At 41.8% G+C, this 16,350-nt stretch overlaps 1 protein-coding gene across 2 annotated transcripts; it reads left to right on the top strand.

The window, feature by feature from the left end:
* Positions 1 to 802: 802 nt before the first annotated feature.
* trmt44 (tRNA methyltransferase 44 homolog) lies at positions 803 to 14,717 on the top strand. Of its 2 annotated transcripts, XM_041965200.1 has the most exons (12): positions 803 to 927; positions 1,050 to 1,362; positions 1,445 to 1,562; positions 2,434 to 2,653; positions 2,776 to 2,844; positions 3,248 to 3,355; positions 4,691 to 4,762; positions 6,168 to 6,274; positions 6,620 to 6,803; positions 8,181 to 8,529; positions 13,595 to 13,711; positions 14,082 to 14,717. In XM_041965200.1, exons 1-12 carry the CDS (start codon positions 892 to 894, stop codon positions 14,312 to 14,314), a joined length of 1,926 nt encoding a protein of 641 aa, XP_041821134.1. In that variant the 5' UTR covers positions 803 to 891; the 3' UTR covers positions 14,315 to 14,717. The 2 variants fall into 2 exon arrangements, with proteins under 2 accessions (XP_041821134.1, XP_041821135.1); XM_041965201.1 differs by having other exon boundaries at positions 817 to 1,362.
* The last annotated feature ends 1,633 nt before the right edge of the window (positions 14,718 to 16,350 follow it).

The raw sequence follows: 16,350 nt of genomic DNA, 5'->3' as shown, positions 1-16,350 counted from the left end.
CGGTGATTAAAAACAAACAAGCAAAACACATTTCAAGAATGTGTTTTTTTTTAATAATAGAGATGATCTCAAATGTTTATGTCATGGGCAGGCAAAGTGTTTAAAATAAAATGCAACTTAACTGATCCCCTGTAGGGAAAGTTAGAAGAGGTAGAAACAGGATACAGATAAGCAGAAAAAATATACTGAAATAAAAAATAGAGACAGAGACAGACTTAGAAAGTTATATGCAGCACATTACACTAAGACAAATGTGAAAAATGTATGTGCAAAAACAACTGTACAGATTCTTGATATTCCAAATCAAAATTACATAGTATGAATATATATTAAATACATGCTTTTATATACATTTGTATTTGTGTATACAATGTTTGTATTTCAGATATAGTCACACATAATGTGAAATGATATAAATAGTGTAAAGGAGACCTGAGTTAACATGTCACTTAGTTAGTAATAGTGAACATTATTAATGTGATTATTAATTTGGACACTATCTATCTATCTATCTATCTATCTATCTATCTATCTATCTATCTATCTATCTATCTATCTATCTATCTCACAATTGTAATACCCAGATATGATATGATGTTGGGAATTTTCTAATTAGTTAGAAATTAAAAACAGTAAAAATCAGTGATAAAAAAACATTGTCCTTTGTGATTGAAAGTGATAAAAAACTCTTTTGAAAGATCGACGTTATTACATCTTAGCTGTTGATTAAATCTAGACATAAAGCAACAGCGCCCTCTACTGTATGACTGTGATAACGGATATTTGTCGCTTGTGGAAACGTCATCATACTGCGACAACATTTTTCGTGGTTAATGTTGATTATAAAGCTCACCATTCGTTTTTTAATGCGAGTAAGTGATTTGGGAAATTATGCGAACTAATTTTACAAGCACGTTTCATCTTATAGTAAGTCTTCAAGTCTATTTAGCTACAAAATAAAAGTCCCCGGAAGTCCATTCTTCGTTTGTAAACACATGGCTTGTAGTCGTGCCTGATACTCAAATATGCCAAAACACTTTGATGTCAAGTTTCCAGGAGAATGTAAGACTCTTCCCGAAGGCTTTTGGTCAGCCGTAGACGTGTGGATAAAGAAACCCCACGTTGTAAACAAGCGTCTTTGCGGGGTGAAGGAGACGAAGAGTGAAGATGTGGGCAGAGAGGCTCTGAGGTTCCTGCTGGATGATCCTGAGCTCTCTCACGATGTGTTGTCCTTCCTGACCAGCGGCCTGTCACCTGCTCAGACACACGACCAGGAGAAACCCTGGTCCTCCAGCATCAGAACTATTATCCCTAAAGTCAGCTGTTATGGGACAAACCTGCATAAAGAGCTTGTCCTCAAAGGTAAGAGTGGACTTGAATGAAAGGCTCTACCAAACTCTGTTCTCTTATAATAGCGTTTTAAAATGGTCTTCGTCTGTTTCAGACTTTGGCAGACAACAAGTGACCTTTCTTCCATTTGAAGAGGATTCAGAAGGGCAGGTTTATCTAAAGAGGGGCAACATTTATCAGATCCGGCTCCTCCATCAGGACTGTGAGGAATGGTGAGTGGCTGTAAAAACCCACATCTAAACAGCTAAGAAAGTCCACATATTCAATACCTGAAGCTCTGTCTCATTTTTTGGTCTATACTAAGATTGAGGAATGTTTGAACTGCATACAGTCTTGTGCATAACCCTAACGTGATAGAGGTACTATGTTGTGATATGTATTAATGTGTTTGTGATTATAGGTATATATATTTAGATCAATGTCTGGGGGCAGTTGCAGTAGGTGCTTTGAGAGTGTGGTTATTGGAAAACATGATCTATATTATTACATTCAGTATAATACTGTTTTACATCATGAAGATTGTAAAATAAGAAGGTGGAGGTTGATGTCTCTTCTCCTGCACAGACTCTTGCCTCTCATGCTCTGCTGGAGCATTGTTTTTATTTATTTGCCTTTTGTTGTCCTTGGCAATGTTTTCAGATTTAAAAGTGTGTCCTGCTTTCTAAATCTGATGGATTAAAACAGGATGGTGGGGCAGAACATAGAGGAAACATGAAAAATGGAATCCTATAGTAAATCTGTCGGGTAGACAAAGTCAGCTTGATTTGATGGGGAGGGGAAACCAAAGGGATTGTTCAACAATCACGTGGGGAAATCAGACCTTTAGTTGCTAGTGGGGGTTAATGATTGCCTGCTGGGCCTCGATTAACTCCCCACAGTGCAATATGCTCAGTTTTTTTCTGATAGAACACTACATGTTTGCTGTGTGTTAATTTGATTAAGCACATCCATTTAGAGATGTGCAACATTAAATCACAAAACTAAACTACTGAGGATCTTAACACTTGATTTAGGGATTAGGTAATAAACCAACATTTTCCTGATCAAATTGTTGATTAAAATTAGCAAAATCTTTATCTCCAGGGCCTTGGAGCTGCATGTTTTGGCTCCAGATGCGTGGCTCTCTGATGGCGTGGCGTACCCGAAGCTGCCCTGGCTGTCCACTGATCTGCTGCCGAAACTGGTGCGCTGGGCCACCGAGTGCAGGAGCAGCGAGTTCAGGAGCACCTTGTCTCTGCTGCCGGTGGAGAAGTACAGCCTCATGTACCAGCAGCTGAAGGAGAAGTACAAGGCCATGGTCAAGGTAAAGTCAGCTCAGTGTAAGGCTGCTGTTTTACATCTGAACTCCTCGAATGGTTTAATGCTGTTAATATTCATGGTGGGTGTCGACCTTTATTGCTGATGGGATTTTTGCATCCTCTCTAGGTTTGGCCTGAGGTCACAGATCCTGAGAAATTTGTCTATGAGGATGTCGCCATTGCTACATATCTCCTTGTGAGTTCAAGCCTGTTCAAATCAATGATTGATTGATCATCAACACTTGGATTGGGTCTTGTAGATGGATATGTGACCTGAAAAATAGTCCTCATGCCTCATATGTCTCTTTGCGCTGACTTTAAACATGTTTGACCACTGTCAACTATACAAACATGTCCATATAATGTATGTGGAGCTGCAACCCCCATGGCAGGTCACGCAAACCAAAGCTGGGTCAATCAATTTAAGTGTGAAACATGGCTTTGACGCAGTAAATCAATTGATAGGTCATGCCAAAGGCAGGTGAAAGGATGTCAGCTGCAGCAGGCGTCACGCTGCAGATGTAATTTGGGTTTTACTAGCATGATGGAAAGCTCTCATGAACACACAGCAGTATTGAGTCTGTGTCACTGAACTGCAGGTGCTGTGGGCTGAGGAGCGAGCAGAGAAGAGTCTGGCTGACCGGCAGTCCTTTGTGGACCTGGGCTGTGGAAACGGCCTCCTGGTTCACATACTGACCAGTGAAGGGGTAAGTTAGGTGCTGGGTGAATGTTAGCCTTCCTTCTCCAGAGATGATTAGTTTCTGAACATGGGTATCATTAACGCTGAATCCTCATGCTCAATCACTTCTTTTTTTGCATTGGTGCTCCCCTCAACAATGACAAAAATGTGATCTATGCGCCACTTCCTGGTTAAAAGCTTACGGAAAGCCCACAAAAGCCACTGAAACAACCATAATGTGATAACTCAGGTGGTTACTAGCCTGATAACCTTATAAACAGTGTTTTTATAGGCCTACGTTTGTACAGAACCAAATGCATCATTTTTAATCTGCAACAGAATTTACTTAGAATCTTAAACTGAACTGAGGACAGACAGAAGCCTTAATGTCACAGTGTTATTAACAACCAAAAATGCATTAAATAATGTTTGTTTTAAAAAGGATAGATTCATATAGAAAAAAAAATTACAAACGACATCATGAAGACTTTAATTTTAACATGATTTGAATTAGAAACAAAATTCACCATTTCAACTCTGTCTTTGATCCATAGGTTTTATTATTGTTTGGTCATCTGTTTTCACAGATAGAACAAATAAATATACTGTATCATACTATACATATACTATATCATAACAGGTTATCACAGACTTGTTCGATTTTAATTTTGACCTGAGGATGGCGCTAGAGGAAAAGCTAAAAGATCAATAAAGTTATCCAAAGTAACATCCTTTATTTGTTTAATTTGGCCGACACTCCAAAACCAAAAAATTATTAAATTTGCATATCATATATGATTGAAAAAACAGCAAATCCTCACACATGAGAATCTGGAACCTGCATTATTTGACTTGAGCAATTAAACAAAACAGTTGCTGATGAATTTTCTTTCGACCAAGTAATTAATCGAATACTGCATAGCAAGGTCTTGTCTGGACCAAAGTGGTGGAGCATGTGACTGACTGACTTAGTGACACTGCCATCCCAGCAACGCTAATAGCTTAATTGGCTAAAAAAAAGAAAGAATTAGCACTCTAATAAGATGCATTCAAGAAAGTTTCGACTGAATCAGGAAGGATTGACAGATTTATAATAAATTACTGTTGAATTTATCACTATAAAATCCTGATAAGAGGTCTTTCAGTTAGCCAGGCAGCTTAATCAATGATGCAAGCCTGCTTGGAGCCCTGATGAGGGGATTCATGTCTGTGAATATATTAAATCTACAGTACCATGTCGCCTTAATGGCCAATCACCAACTAGGACAGGTGTAATCGAAATTACACACAGCGATTGATCGTCAGAGTGTGAATGTGGCTGATGGCGATTAGCCGCTGACCGTCATGCCCTCTTGTGTTGCAGCATCCTGGAAAGGGCATCGATGTTCGGAAGAGGAAGATCTGGGACATGTACGGCCCCCAGACTCTGCTAGAGGTGAGTGGGCTGAGCACGAAGACGGCGGATTAATCGTAAGCATATTCAGGTTTTTAATTAGCGTTATTAACATTTCACGTGGAGTCCATATCACATGCTGGAGCTGTCTTTTCAGCTGTCGGCGCCCCCTCACCGGCGCTTAAATGCTTCACTTTCGAACTGGTTGAACTCTTGATTCTGCTGTTTGAATAAGACAGATACACACTTCACAGCATGAGAAAATCTTTCCTATTAAAACACAACAAATCAGGACGTCAGGATCCATTTAATTGCCGTTTTGGAGCCTTTGATTGTATCACATGATCTTTATCAGTATGTGGAGTTTGTCCGTTGGGGGAAAGTTGAGTTTCGAAATTCAGGCTTGACCTTGGAAACAGTGCACCGCAATTCCATGATGAGTCAGCAAACGCTACCTGCCTCGATGATGGCACACATTGTACTTGAGCAGCCATTTTGACATTCTGTTAATAGTTTAAGGCATTTTAAAAGCAAAAAATACCAAAACTACTCGGTTCAAGTCTCTCAAATGTGAAGATTTCCTGCTTTCTGTGCTCTTATGTGATAGTGAACAGCATCCTTGTGTTTAGAGCTGCTGTTCAGACAAAACACGAAGACATCACCTCAAGCACTGGAAAGCATTTTTTTCAGTTTGATAATAAACATGGTACAAGTATTCACAATTATTCTTATTCAATATCAGTCCAAGTAGTCCTCAGACTCACTGATGTCAGTTGCAGCCCTATAATGAACCTCTAACTGTTAAAAAAGCATAATCGTGACATTTTAATAGTGACCATGGAGCAGGCACAACTACTGCGCAGGGGGCTGACGCTGAATTCAGACAGATTCATGTACACATTTGCAGGGAAACTTGCCCCCAAAACACTGCACTTTCCTGTCTGGCCTCAGTCATTAATTTGACAACAAGCTGCTGACTGCTTCCATTTCAGGTCATCTATTATTGACTGATTTTTGTGGAACGGATGTGGTAGGCCAGTCTTTCTGGGGCCTCCAGGGGTGCTGTACTCAGTCCTGAGCCGTCTGTTTTAAGCTCTCTCTGAACCTCACAGGCCTCAGTGCTCTCAACGTACATCGACTGCCTGTTGAAACGAGCCAAATATGAAAGGTTTTATATAAATTCCTCACTGGATTTTCGAGCATTGCGTTATTTTAATCATGTAAAAGCCATAGTTTTGTCAAATACAATGTGTTCCAGCCCAAAAACGTGATGAATTTTCATGCACGTCACATTGACAGGTGTTCTGTGATGTATTAAAAGTTTGAGAAGATTAAAAAGTTTTCCTTTCACACAATCTCCATAAATTGATTCCGAATCAAATCATGCCAGCGTGCATATTCCCTGCTCTAAGGGGCTCTTGTGCTTTTTGGGTCTTTGCTATTTCAGGAAAAGGCAATTACTCCCAGCGAGAGCTTCTTATTCCCGGGTACGGACTGGCTGATTGGGAACCACTCAGACGAGCTCACACCGTGGATCCCCGTTATAGCTGCCAGGCGAGTCATCAGCAGACACAATCTCACTCAGCAGCTCGAGTGCCAGCTGATCTCTTCAATTGGGAATAACATTATGGGCAGAGGAGGGATGTGTGAATTTGTGTGTGTGTGTGTTCGTTCCTATATGTCAGTTAAGTAGTGTGTATTTTCTAAGGCAACCACCTGATGGCGATGTTGAGCCTCAGTCTGAGAGTTTCCTTTCCTCCAATGTGCTGATAATCTCTAGTAATAGATTGTTGTTTCCTGTCTGCTGAACTGTCAGATTCTTCCTTAAAGGAACATAAGTAGCACACAAACACAGAACATTTACAATAATCATCTCCTTTGCCATTGCTCTCACTGCAGGTCTTCTCACTCCTGCCGGTACTTCGTCCTGCCCTGCTGTTTCTTCGACTTCTATGGAAAATACCAGAGACGTCAGTGCAAGAAGTCTCAGTATAAGGAATACATCGACTTCATTGCTGAGGTCAGCCAAGTCAGCGGCTTCAACACGGAGGAGGACTGCCTGAGAATACCATCCACCAAACGGGGAGGCTTACAGAGTCCAGAGTCAGAACTGCGCTAGATATTATTCGTAAACATTTGTCACATTGTGCGATTGGCATCTTTTACTGTGTTTTTTCTTTTAATCTGTACCTCAAAACAAGGCACAGAGTACTTCATAAAAATGAGAATACTCAAAGAAATCCTTTAAATCTAGCTGTCTGTGTGACCTGGTGGTTGCAGGACTGCAACTTTCCTGGTTCCTGCTGGAGACCCTTGTTGCATCCATCTCTGCTGTCAGCTATCAAATGATTGAATGTTATAGATTGAAATGCAGCAGACCCCAACATTCCCAGATCTGTAGTCCTTTGTATGGTTTCATGCTGCATAAGCGTAAACTACACTTCCCATTATGCAGCTTGATAGCGTCATTAGATCTGTCTTTCAAACACTGACTTTATTCTAAATTTGAAGCCTCAAGCCGACACCTTGATGGCAATTTCAGGGTTATTTTCTCCAGACTTTGGTACGCCCCCTCCAGAGCCACAGACGACATCGTACAGCTATTTTCACAGCATGAGAAATACTTAACATGGCGAATGTGATTAACTTCATGTGTAAAATTGGGAGAGCGCCCCTGTAACACTGCCTAAATATTAAAACAAATGCAATGTTTAGACGTAAAGATTTGGACATGAGTTATAACAAGGATTCATGACATTGTTTGACTGTCAGACTGCACTGAAGGGCGAAAACCCCATATTATAAAAGTTTTAGTTTAGCTTAGTTAGTATACTCTACCATGCATCGTACCTGGATTATTTTTAGGACATTTATCTTTGAAAATAACCACAGTAACAGAAAAAATGAGTCGAATCTGTGGATATATATAGTGCATGTTCACATTCTTGTTACTTTTCACAGTACTGGCTGTGTGTAAAAAGACTTCATAGTGATAGAATCAGTGGGTGGTAAAAGGTCAAGGCAGCACTAAACCAGGTTCTTGAATTGCTAATGCACATGTACCTGATGTACCTCGTGTCTCTTTTTTCGTCTCTGATTTTTTAAATCTCCAATAAAGTGGAGATGTCTTGAACATGTTGTTTTTTTTATAAAAAGTTGCGCAGGAGTCATCAGATTTCTCTGCAACACGATGAAATTTCCTGCTTACAGCTGTGCATTCCTGCCCTTCCTCCACCTGTGCCTCATTTACATGTGCAGAGATAAATAAAGTCTTTATCACACCCAAAGGGACATTTCTTTCACAGCGGGTAGCTATGCTAGCTACAGAAATGCTTTGTCCATAGTAACACACATATTGGGTATTTTTATTGTCATCTTCTTCTTTTGAGTTTCTGTTTTTTTAGTTTTGAGCCTCAGCACTCTTGGGACTCGTCCTGAAATTCAGCTCCTCTTCCTGCAGGTGTGTCTGGTGGGACAGTCAAGAAACTACCCGCTACCTGACGAGGCCGAGGCCGAGAAGCGAAGAGCTCATTACATCGAGAGCCGCCAGACTCCCTCTGTGGTCACAGTTCAAAGGTCAGGCATCAGAAATGATGAAGGCTGTTGCCATGAGAACAAAGACACCAACAGGACCCCCGGGAGCAGCTGGGGAGTCGGGTTCCAGCCCAGAGACAGGGTTGAAACGGTTCGAAACTGCGCCGCTCTCCCACGGGACTTCGTTGACAGTATTGTCCTGCAAGTCGCTAATGCTCTTCTGGGAATGACTGAGGATACTGACGAGGGGTCCTCCAGCAACTGGAACAGAGGAGGTAAACCGCCAACAGCCACAAAAACATTGGAAATAAACAAACAAATCACACAGGTCTCCCTGGACATGAGCTGCTACTGAAGTGATGAACAGGTTCAGATTAAATCCAGAGAAGGACACATTGTCTGTGAAGCTCACTGATCCGGTCTTATTATGGTGCACTCTGGGGGTTTCTGAATTCATTACTTTGTAATATCTGTTAGCTACTCTGCCCAACAAAGGAAGAGATTAGTATCAACAGAAGCACAGAAGTTGAGGAAAAAAAGGGTCAAAGTTTTTAGGCTGGAAGGCAGACTGTGTAACAGATATCCTGGTTGTAATAACCTCATTTTATGCCTTTTTACAGTAGGCTCATTATTTCATCCATAAAAAGATCATTGCCTTAGAACCAACGTAATACCCATAGCCCATATCTTAACATCTCTGTTTTGTTCGTTTTCCGTTCTTCTGCCATTAAAATTCATATTGAATTAAATGTAAAATACATTTACAATTCAATACATTATGTTTGATTTAAAGGTAGTTGAAACAGTGTGGATTCCACTCGAATCAACAGCTGAAGTGGTACCTAAAGAGATCTGTTAAGCTTTAGCATTTAGTTATGTGAAATAACTACCTGAATTACTGTACCAAGTTGTAAGTATATCAAAATGGATACATTTTATATACAGGTAGCCAAAAATTACTTTAGCTAAGGCTAGCGGTGGCTATCTGGCCAGCATCCATGTGGCCTAATAAGCCTCATGGCAAAACAGATGCCAAAAAGTGAGATTCCGGTCTTAAAGGGGTAGTTTGACTTTTTGGTAAGTAGGCTTATTTGCTTTCTGGCACGGAGATGGCTGAGAAGATACCACCCTCATATCTGCTTGTTACACCAGAAGCTACAGCCAACAGCTAGTTAGCTTAGCTTATTTTATCTTAGCAAAAAGACTGGAAACAGCTAGCCTGGCTCTGTCAACCTGTTGATGTTTTCAGACGTTGGTTTTTGCGCAGTGTGTGAACGTGCTAATTAGTGAACTTCAGAGGTGCTGGGAAACAGAGACAGAGTCAGGTTGTGCCTCTGTCTCTTGTCTTTGTGCTAACCTAAGCTAACCACTAGCTACTTGTAGCCCTTTATCAAACAGACAGATATGTGAATGGCATTGATGCTCTCATCCCTCTCTCTGCCAGAAAGCAGATAAGCACAATCCTAAAAATGTCTAACTAGATCTTAAACTCCCTTTAGAGTCAATAGCTAGTTACCGAGTTTGTGCCTTTGTGGGGCAGCTATAACCTAAATACCTCCAAAACAACATGAATGAATCACTCCTCACATTTCTCGTCAGTACCCTTTCTAAGCTCTTTGTGGCACGTCAGCAGCTTCTGAACCTCTCATCTGATCCCCCCTCCATCATCCCATCTAAACCCCCACCTCTCCCGTCAACACCCCGTCCCCTCTTGGCATCAGTCGACAGGGCCTCCGTGACACAGAGCGAAGCCGCTTTGAACTCTGTATCTCACCCTCCGCCAGCCGCTTCCTGCACCACGCGGCACAGGGAGTGCAACACGGCATCTCACACACACGCACGCACAACGTTTCACTCACACACCGCCCATGCATCACCTTTGTCGACGCCTCTGCACCCGCACTGCCACACAGACGCACACAATATGAATGAGATAAGGAGATGAGGACCACTATGATTAAAACAGAAAATTCTCTGTCAGGATGTCAGTGCTGAAATTAGAGGTAGAAAATATGAGGGAGAGCGAATAAAGGGAGTCTGTGACTCTGTACAGAGATGACTGGATGAATAATGCACCACCATCTATGATTTATGCATGAGTATGCATTTGTATTGAGGTATTCCTACCAGTTATCTGCTGTGTAAGAACAAAGGGTAAACTCAGGGTTGGCCAGCCTATATTGAATAGATCCAGGAGGGCCTCGGAGCCATCGAAAGGGCTTTGAGATTCAGTTCCTGTCCGTTTTTAATAAGTGTGAGGATTATTTATATTTTAATATATTATTTTTTCTATTTAAAGTGACACTTAATTAGAATTTGGGTTATACAGTTTAGCCTCCAGGCTTTAATCCAGTCCAAATTTTGTTGAGCATATTTATCAGTTGCTCTTGAGCCCCTAATCTCTTTTTTTAAAGTACAAACAGAACTCAAAAACACACATTAACAAAGAAGTTTCTGCAGTGCATAAAAAAAAACCCTTGTCGCCTTTATTAGCCTGTAGACTTGCCGTTTGTAAGTTTGTATATTATATGTACATTTCTTTCGCTTTAAGTAAACGTCAGCAGGCATGCAATAAGACAGCTGGCCTTTTTCCAGATGTGTGTGTAGATTCTTTGGCTCGTTGACTTAATTCTTTGCTCTGATCAACATCAAGAAACTTTTTTTTCATCTTTACTGTGTTTGTTTGTTTTGTTTTGGCAAAGTTCATTGTTTGAAACAGTATGAAAAATGTTCAAGCAATGCCCGCTGTTAAATCTGATGTTTTCGAACAGTTAACGTTTGAGATGTGCGAACGTGCCACTTTAACTTTGAGTCGAGTTACTAATGCATGCATGCTGTGCTGCTGACTGGGCTCGTGCAGTTATGTAACATTGCTGAGACCGAAAGTCACCGTGCAACTGTACATCAAACATGCAACACAAAACCCCAGATCATTAAAATCTGGTTTCTTAGACATTTATTCAAAAGACAGGTAGAGTAACTCAAAAATTCACATAAGAGCTCGTGTAAAAATGTTCTTTGTATTGTTCCTGTGTGCACCTATTCTAGTGCTGAATGGAGACAGCTTGCATGACAGAGGGTGTGGGTGAGAGTAGGTACAGTATGTTATTAACGGGTGGGCGCCTCCCATCACACTTTTTGCCTGGATGGGATTACACCTTGTTCATTACATTAGAGATTCAGTGATTTGTTCATTTATCGATTAGCCGTCAACAAGATGTCAATCAGCAGCAGTCATTTAAGTCTTATTTTATGAAAAAAAGGCAAAAAAAATAATCTTCTTTCAACTTCTCAATTGGTAGTTTTCACTATTTCCTGACATTTAACAGACCAAACCAATCGCTTGAATCATCCATAAAGTAATTGGTACATTATTCTATGATGAAATAGCAGTCTTACTTACAATTATGTCAGTAATTAAAAAAAGCATTTGCAATGTTCCTGTTTTCAGCTATTATGAGTATTATTAGAATTATAATTACATAGCCCAGCATGCATCAGTGGGCTATTAGCTGTTCAACCAAAGATGATGATGTTTCCCTCTCAGATTGGTCTCATTTTATAGTTTTGGAGCCCTGAAGAGATAAAACTCCTCCAGTATTACATAAGAAAAAGGAAAGAACTGGAAAAGTCAGAAAAAGAATAATTTTGTTTTTCCTCTTCTTTCTCAAATTGTTAATCGTCATGTGACGCCTTGTACATGTCTGATTGGAAGGTTAAGAAAAGAAAGTTGACTACTTTTGAGCCTTTTCAGGCTCTGATAGGCAATAAAATAAAAACAAGAGCAACCCTGCATTACAGCTGTGCTCTTGGTAGCTGAAAATGATCCTTTCAAATGGTTTTGTCACTACTCAGCAATGTAAGAGCTAATTTTCTCCACTCAGCCTGATTCTGAATTGGCCTAAGCAGCAAAAACAATCATCCACAACAAGCAATCAATCGTTGGCCATCTCAGCGTTTTGCACGGGGGATGTTCAACCTTAAAAAAAAGAATCAAACTGTACACCAAGCCAAGCCATTAATAATCATCTGTGTTGGTCTTAGTCCAAGCAGAGTCTACACTGTCAATACTGACCTTCTCCCATTAATCCCCATTAACATTGTAGGCAGCTCTAAACGGTGTATTGATATTATATTAAGGCCCGGAGCTCCCTGGCGTCTGGGCTGTAGGACGGCAGTCTGCCCAGTTTCACACTCTGCAGCACAGGACTGTGTTTGGCCGCGCATGTGTCTGTAAATGTGGGAGTGTGTTGCATATTTTAGGGATTATCTCAGAAATTTGACCAGCTAAATTTAGGGTGCATGAGAGTGGACAATATGTTTTCTCACGAATCGCGGTGGCAGAAAAGCAAGTTTTAGAAAACTGAAAACCACCATAGCTCTAAATCCAGTTTTAGATGTACTGTGAAATGAATCAAGCTGACCAGCTGACCTTTGGATTAGAGGTTAGGACAATATATTTCACAGTGAAATTCTCTCATATTCACTCATGTTTAAGTCAACAGGGGATTGCCTGCCACCCAAGTGCCAGCAGCGGTTTGGTGTAAAAGTGTGATGAAGATCTGCAGATTTAGGTCAAATACTGTTTATAAAAGGCACAAAGGAGCATTAGAAATCCGGTGGCGTGTCCCTTTCCAATATGAGGCGGAAGAGGAGGAGGGTTTTCATTTATACAAACCAAAGGTCGGCCTTGATTAAATTCTCTTCTGGGGGAAAAAGGGCAAAGCCAGAAATACTGAAAATCTCATGACACGTAGCCTAAAGGCGGGGCTGCGATCACAAAGGGGCACACCATTTATCTGCTAACTGTTCACTGGACTCGTAGCGTAGGACTTTGTGCATTTCAGTATCCCCCTGTCTCCCTTTTTGCTCTTTGGTATCTAAAATTACTGTCCCGGTGGGGGTGTGACGACAATGACTCACGCTCTCAAGAGGCCGGTGGGAGATGCAGAGGTGAAATGCAAGCTGGTTGCTCTGAGCAGCTTTAATTGAGCACTCTTCACAGCCCTGACTAACACTGAAAGACATTTGAGGTGTTCTGTATATAGCATTTATCGCCCTTTCACTCCTGGAACATTTTTTTGCTGAGACGATGTCAGACTGCAGTCATGGCTCTGCCTCTCTCAAAACAACTGGTGACATCGACTCAAGCCAGTCAGCTGTATCGGACGCTTCTTTCACGCTCTGCGGCGGCGGATAAGAATTATTTCCGTGCATGCCTGAAGCGGCACGTTAATATATTGATGACTGTAACATCGACAGACCTCCTCCCGCTCCTTTGTCACTCTGTTCTTCGCTCTCGTCTTTCATCCATTCATTTCCCGCCTCCCTCCTCTTCAGGCAGCCTCCCTGTGAGCGAGGTCGCCGGGCTGTTGGAGCAGGAAACACTGCAGCTCCTGAAGAAGGAGTGTGGAGGTCTTCAGACGCTGCTCAAGAACAACCACCAAGTCTTCAGAGGTAGTTTGACTACACGCTTCAATCATTGTTTATACTCGCACTCTTGAAAACTATCCTAACTCAAACTTTCCAACTCTAAATATAATAAACGCTTAAAATTAACTCACTTAAAATGCTGAATGTTTTGTTAGCCGCCTGGTAAGCGCCTGAAGTGGCGTCCCTACTGAAGATTCAACCAAGAGGGTTTCAAGCCTTAGCACGCTCCAACCGCTGGTCATCTGTTATTGTCTATGCAGAAAATAAACAGGATATTTACTTCTGGACTTCCTCCACTTCGCTACTCTGCTGCAACAGATTTGTTTGTTACCTTTGGAAGGAGCGCTTTATTCTGAAGAGGTCTTGTATTTTCCTGTTGTTCCCTTTCTTTCAGTGGAAGGAGGGACGGTGTACATAAGAGACTGGCGGGACAGGAAGTCCTCCAGGGCGGATACCAAGAAGAAGCCCGTTGCCCCCGGTGCCCTGAAAACTCGTCCCTGCTGGTTTCACGACCACCACCCTCAGCGCTGCCCCCTGCAGTCTGAACACTGTGCCTTCGCCCATGGACCTGATGACCTTCGACCCTCGACTAGGCCTCTGAGGAAGATAAAAAATGCTGCCTTTTGATTGGCTCATTCCTCGTAAACATTAAAATTGATTTATTTAGTTGATTTTTAAGTTGGACGCTTTTCTAATTAACAGAATTCACTCAATGCTGAAACCTGCTGCGAAAAGTCCCCACATTCAGCCATGCACCCACAGAGAGGAAGAAGTTCAGGTCCAAGCAGTGTGAGTTTTATTGATGCGACGTTACATCATTTCTGGGAATTGAGCTCCTGAAATTTCACAGTATCCTCTTTCATCTGCGTGATGCTTCCCGGTGCAGCTTCAGGTTTCACTTTTGGTGCTTGCTGACACTTGTGGGTCACTTTGTCTGCTGAAATTTAATTTCACATGATTATTTCATGTTTCTTTTTATTTATTTAAGAAGTGGACTTTTGTAAAACTCCAAAAAATTTTATACTTACTGTATATTAAAGTGTATTTCAAGCTACATCTTTGTAATCATTTAAAGATGATGGAGTCTATCATAGATTTTCTTCTTTTTTTTGTCAACCAGGTGAGGGGTTTGCCAAGCACTCAGGACATTTTTCAACTTTTCACTCTGCTGCTGCAAAACTTTAAAAGCTTCTATATACTTCACTTAGTTAATTCACCTCAGACAGGTACTTTGAGGTTCACAGGCAGGGCGGTGGATAAAGACCGGACGGCATTTGAACAAAGTAAATGTTAGCGGTATGAATTATTTGTTGGCAGGAGTTGAGGGGTGAGCTGCATGTCGCCGCCTCCGGACGGGTGCTCACTGCTGTGTCTCTCTAACACAGTTCACCATCACCCTGTGGCTCAAATGTCAAAGACACTAAGGCCCACGCAGGGACGCCAGCGAGGTGATGGGAAGTACCTCCTCGGGTTTGTTTGTTTATGGTGGCGAGAACAATCAGACTATTCATGCCATAAAGGACAGACACTTTAAATCAATTCGGTATTTCAATCTCATAGATGAAGATTGTGAAGTGACAGTCATGTTATCACTGTGTCAAAGGTTGTTTAACAATGTGCTGTGCACAGGCTTCTGGTTTAGAATCAAACAGGTTTTATATAGGACACAACACCAAATGAGCAGTGACTCTTGTCTCAGGTAGCAACTGTTTGTCAGGTGCAGTGTTTTTCCTGGATTTTCCTGTTCAAAGGATAAATCCATACTGTGGTTGAGAGGGACATCGTGGGGTTAGTTACTCATTAGCAGACTGGATGCTCCCATATCCCCTGGAGCTCAACGGCTGCATCACTCAATATTGATGAAGACGTACACGTGTTTACTCAATCTGACCACAGGTTCAACACAGGGAGAAAAAGCCAGCATCTTAATAGTTTTCTGGGTAATCTTGAGTGCTGATAGATAATTTACTGTAGGTGAAAGGCCATTTAGGCATAAATGATGCCTCAGCTGTGATGGTCATAAACTACAGCAGCGCTGAAAGTGAGAGTGGTTGTGTTTTGACGGGCAGTACTCAGTCATAATGTGCACAGCTATGTGTGGGTTTTAATGACCTGTTTAAATCATCCCCACCACACACACATACACAAGCCATTATGCTTTGAGGAAGAAATCAATTCATGGAAATGCTCCTTCCACTTCGGGTCTGCAAAGATCATCCAATCCAATCGACCTGCTGCCCTATATTTAACTGCCGAGGAGTGTGACGTGGCCGGGAAGCGGAGGCGTTCACCTGCCTGATCTCCAAATCAACGCTCTTGTCTTTGATGATCTTTGACCCCAGCCCTTTCTGACCACTGTCCAATAAGCCATCATTATGATTCTGTTTGCGTCTGCCTCGCAACGCTGCCCTGGAGGCCAGAGGAGATCCAGAGCAAGCAAAATTATGCCACCCTCCTCACACCCACAGACCCCTCCATCCCTCCCCACCCTGCTCACCCTGCTCACCCCGAGCCTCTTTGCTCTCGCCCATCATGCGAAAACATCATAAGAGGTCTGCTGCTCACCCAATCTGAAGAATGCAGAATCCCACCAAACACAACTTATACGAGCAAAAAAACTGTTTTCTCTGCACAACTCATGGGTGTAAATGCTTAAGTAAGGG

Source organism: Chelmon rostratus, chromosome 23 (assembly GCF_017976325.1).
Source record: "Chelmon rostratus isolate fCheRos1 chromosome 23, fCheRos1.pri, whole genome shotgun sequence".
In the NCBI taxonomy this organism is placed as follows: Eukaryota; Metazoa; Chordata; class Actinopteri; order Chaetodontiformes; family Chaetodontidae; genus Chelmon; species Chelmon rostratus.
This window is presented reverse-complemented; position numbering and strand designations above follow the sequence as displayed.

Bases quoted from the DNA above. Each gene is read 5' to 3' on its own strand.
- trmt44 (XM_041965200.1), top strand. From the start codon at position 892: ATGCGAACTAATTTTACAAGCACGTTTCATCTTATA. The intron at 2,654-2,775 runs GTAAAGTCAGCT...CATCCTCTCTAG, and splicing joins AGTACAAGGCCATGGTCAAG to GTTTGGCCTGAGGTCACAGA. The intron at 4,763-6,167 runs GTGAGTGGGCTG...TTGCTATTTCAG, and splicing joins GCCCCCAGACTCTGCTAGAG to GAAAAGGCAATTACTCCCAG.